Source organism: Halyomorpha halys, unplaced genomic scaffold (assembly GCF_000696795.3).
Source record: "Halyomorpha halys isolate HHAL.00 unplaced genomic scaffold, Hhal_1.1 Scaffold426.1, whole genome shotgun sequence".
NCBI lineage: Eukaryota > Metazoa > Arthropoda > Insecta > Hemiptera > Pentatomidae > Halyomorpha > Halyomorpha halys.
Genome location: NW_027108013.1, coordinates 200,664 through 203,690, shown reverse-complemented (window position 1 = coordinate 203,690; position 3,027 = coordinate 200,664). Strand labels below are relative to the sequence as shown.

The window sequence follows — 3,027 nt, the reverse complement described above, 5'->3', positions numbered from 1 at the left end:
AGTTTACTAAAAGTTCTTTTTTTTTTTTAACATGCTGTTTGTTATAAGGTATTACTCTCGTATCCATTTGATGTTTGCACTTTTTTAAAATTTATTAAAAGTTGACTTTATTTAACATTCTTTCAGTAGTATATCCATTTATTATTCATTTTAATATATTTGCTTTAAATACATTTTTATAAAAACAAAGGCATTTAATAGAATCCATAAAAAAAAAAAAAAAAAAAAAAAAAAAAGTCAGCTTTAAGTAAATTTGGAAAAAAAAATACTCTCTATTATTATATTATTATAGTATTACTCTCGTATTCATAGTTTTTGTACTTTGATGTGCAGTTAAAGTTCATATCCTTTGATTAGATTTAAATTTACAACGTGTTTCTAAGGTTTTAGTTTAATATTTTCTTTTTTTATCAAGGAATACTATTAACATTTATTTATTTTATTGTTGAAAACGTTTCAGAGCAATTGTTCATTGTTATATTCTTCTTTTATCCTTATTCAAATTTGTCATTGTTATCTTTTCTTATTAATTTACAATAAAATAAAAAAGTTACAAAATTGTTTTATTTTCCAGGTTAATTTTTTGAACTGAAAGAAAAACATTTGGCATAATGACGAATGACATTTCGTCCGTTTTTTGACTCACAATCAACAAAAAAATGATTTATTTTAAATTGACTACTTACTGTAATCCAAATCAAGACATTTGTGTGAAGTAATAAAATTTTCCATTAATATAAGAAAATAATTGTAACTGTATATACGAAGTTTATCAGAGGAAAGGCGTTTATCAGCCTTCATTGACACTATCTTCCTAGAGATTCCTCAATTTAATCACATTCCGGTCTTTATATGGTCACACCCAAGATTGTTCCTAAGGCGACAATTTGTGTTTCCTAGAACGTCATTCTAATAAATATGTATAATTCACAACCAACACCTTCTTTTTTCTTCGAAGGCAAGATATGAATGAACTCCTTTTAAATTTTACAACTGAGACTTTTCAATGCTCATCTTGTTATGAATGAACTGTCGACTTTAGTGCCATCTATTGAGAGAGAGCGGTACTAGTGCGAATGTAGCACGTTGAAAATTGTTTTTTTATTATTTGACAGCTATAATTTTAGATAATTTTTATTTACAACATCATTTTTATATCTTATAACATATTTTTATGATTATTGAACCTAAAAATTAAGAAATTGTTTAGTTATAGCCTATTCTGATAATGGAATCCAACACTAGCGCGAAGGTCGTGATTCGAACTAAAGAAGCTGAAAGATAGGCTCCAGTCGTAGCCAAAATGGCCTACGTGAACGTGGCCGAATGGAAACCTGACCAAGTTACGGAATGGCTAAAGGGTAGATAATAATATAAATACTATATCAACGCGTAATAAATTCGATATGTATCATTGTCTAATAGAATGCCTTACAAAAACCAACTCTTGTCACTTAGTGATTTATAGTTCTATGTTATTATTTACATCAGTGCAAACAAAAGTTGTCATTAACATATCATTTGTTATTGTTTTGATTGAAGGACTGGATTCCTGTTTACTCACATACATGCATGCTTTCCTCAACAATTTGGTTGATGGACAGCAGCTTTTGAGCTTCGGCCCCAATGATTTGGAACACCTCGGTGTGCATAAGATTGGACATCAAGAGATCATACTAGAAGGAATAGAACATCTAAGAAATATAGTAAGTAGTTTATTGTTTTTTAAAGTAAATTTTTATTTTTCTAACTAATATTCTCATCAGAGAAGCAATGCATTGAAGTGTAGTTTTATATCACCTTTCTGACAAGTTGTAAGTTATTTGCAAATTGCATTTAGATATTTTAATATATCTCGCTTAAACCCAGTTAGAAACATTTCATTTTAAAAATTTTGAAATAGTCTATCTAAATTTCTCTATATAATTAGCAAATCACTAATTAAAATCATTCATTAATCCATTTAAATTTGAATCTGTTCTACCTATCATTTCTTCCATGAAAATCTTAGTGGAATATCTTTTAAATCTATAATTAATTGCCTGTCATTATGGGGGTTATTGAACTCCATGTTTATATACACCAGTTCATGTTGTCATTAAAGAACAACCTTAAATTTTTGTCTGAAGAAGAAAACTTAGATTGAGGTCATTATATATTGTCTTGATGACCTTGCAAACATCCTGGGGCATCTGCCCTTTCTTTAGGTCATTGAAGTTTCTGACCATTCTTCTGATATTCTCTGGTCAGAACATGAATCTTGAGATTATTCTCGTTCTGTTGAATCAGTTGTTTTTTATTTATTAACATTAGATTATACTTTTTTTAGAATTTCAACAGAAAAATAAAATTAATGTCAATCTTTTCATCACCGATGAAAAAAAAATTGTTTACTAGTGGAAAATGTTTTTGGTTTGTCATTAATAATAAAAATGACATTGTTGTTGAAATTGTTGTTTATTATATTCCAAACATGTTCAAACTTGTGTGAATTGGTCTCAGTTCTGTATATTATCCATATCATTAATTTCTTCTTTAATTTATATTTATATTTTACTGAAATACTTGTCTCAATAGTATTTCATATTCTCCTGTTATTTTGTGTTCATTTTTAGGGATTTTGGTAAAATTAAACAAGTATTAGTACTTTTTTTTTCTTTTTTTTTTTTTTTGGTCAAGTTCTGACATGTTGAAGCCTGTCTGCATTGGGCTTGCCTGTGTACATTGTCAACATCATTTATTTCTTGAATTTCTTCATTAATTTTCATTAACATTTCATCAAAATATTTGTATCTAAATATTTGGGTACTAATTTTTAGGAATTTTGTTTAGTAGAATAAATCATTGATTTTTTTTTTTCTTGTTCATATTGAACTGGACTTGTTCAGACCTGTCTTCAAAGGGCATATTTTTTGTGCTTGGACCTTCTTCTTTTTTTTTTTTTTTTTGTTCTGGTGCCATTTCTTCTTTGTTAATCTTATCTTTAAAAACAAGTGCTTAGGATACTGTGCATTATAGTAATTTAAT

At 27.6% G+C, this 3,027-nt stretch overlaps 1 protein-coding gene across 2 annotated transcripts in view; it reads left to right on the top strand.

Annotated features, from left to right (window-relative positions):
• Positions 1–1,139: 1,139 nt before the first annotated feature.
• The window catches only part of cnk (connector enhancer of ksr), a 40,173-nt gene continuing 38,285 nt past the window's right edge, over positions 1,140–3,027 (top strand). For both annotated transcript variants that reach the window (XR_001343449.2, XM_014423525.2), the window contains exons 1-2: positions 1,140–1,361; positions 1,543–1,706. Coding sequence is in view for 1 of the 2 variants with exons in the window: in XM_014423525.2 (XP_014279011.1) it covers positions 1,304–1,361; positions 1,543–1,706 (222 nt within the window). In the remaining variant the exon portion in view is untranslated. The remainder of the gene's footprint in view (positions 1,362–1,542; positions 1,707–3,027) is intronic.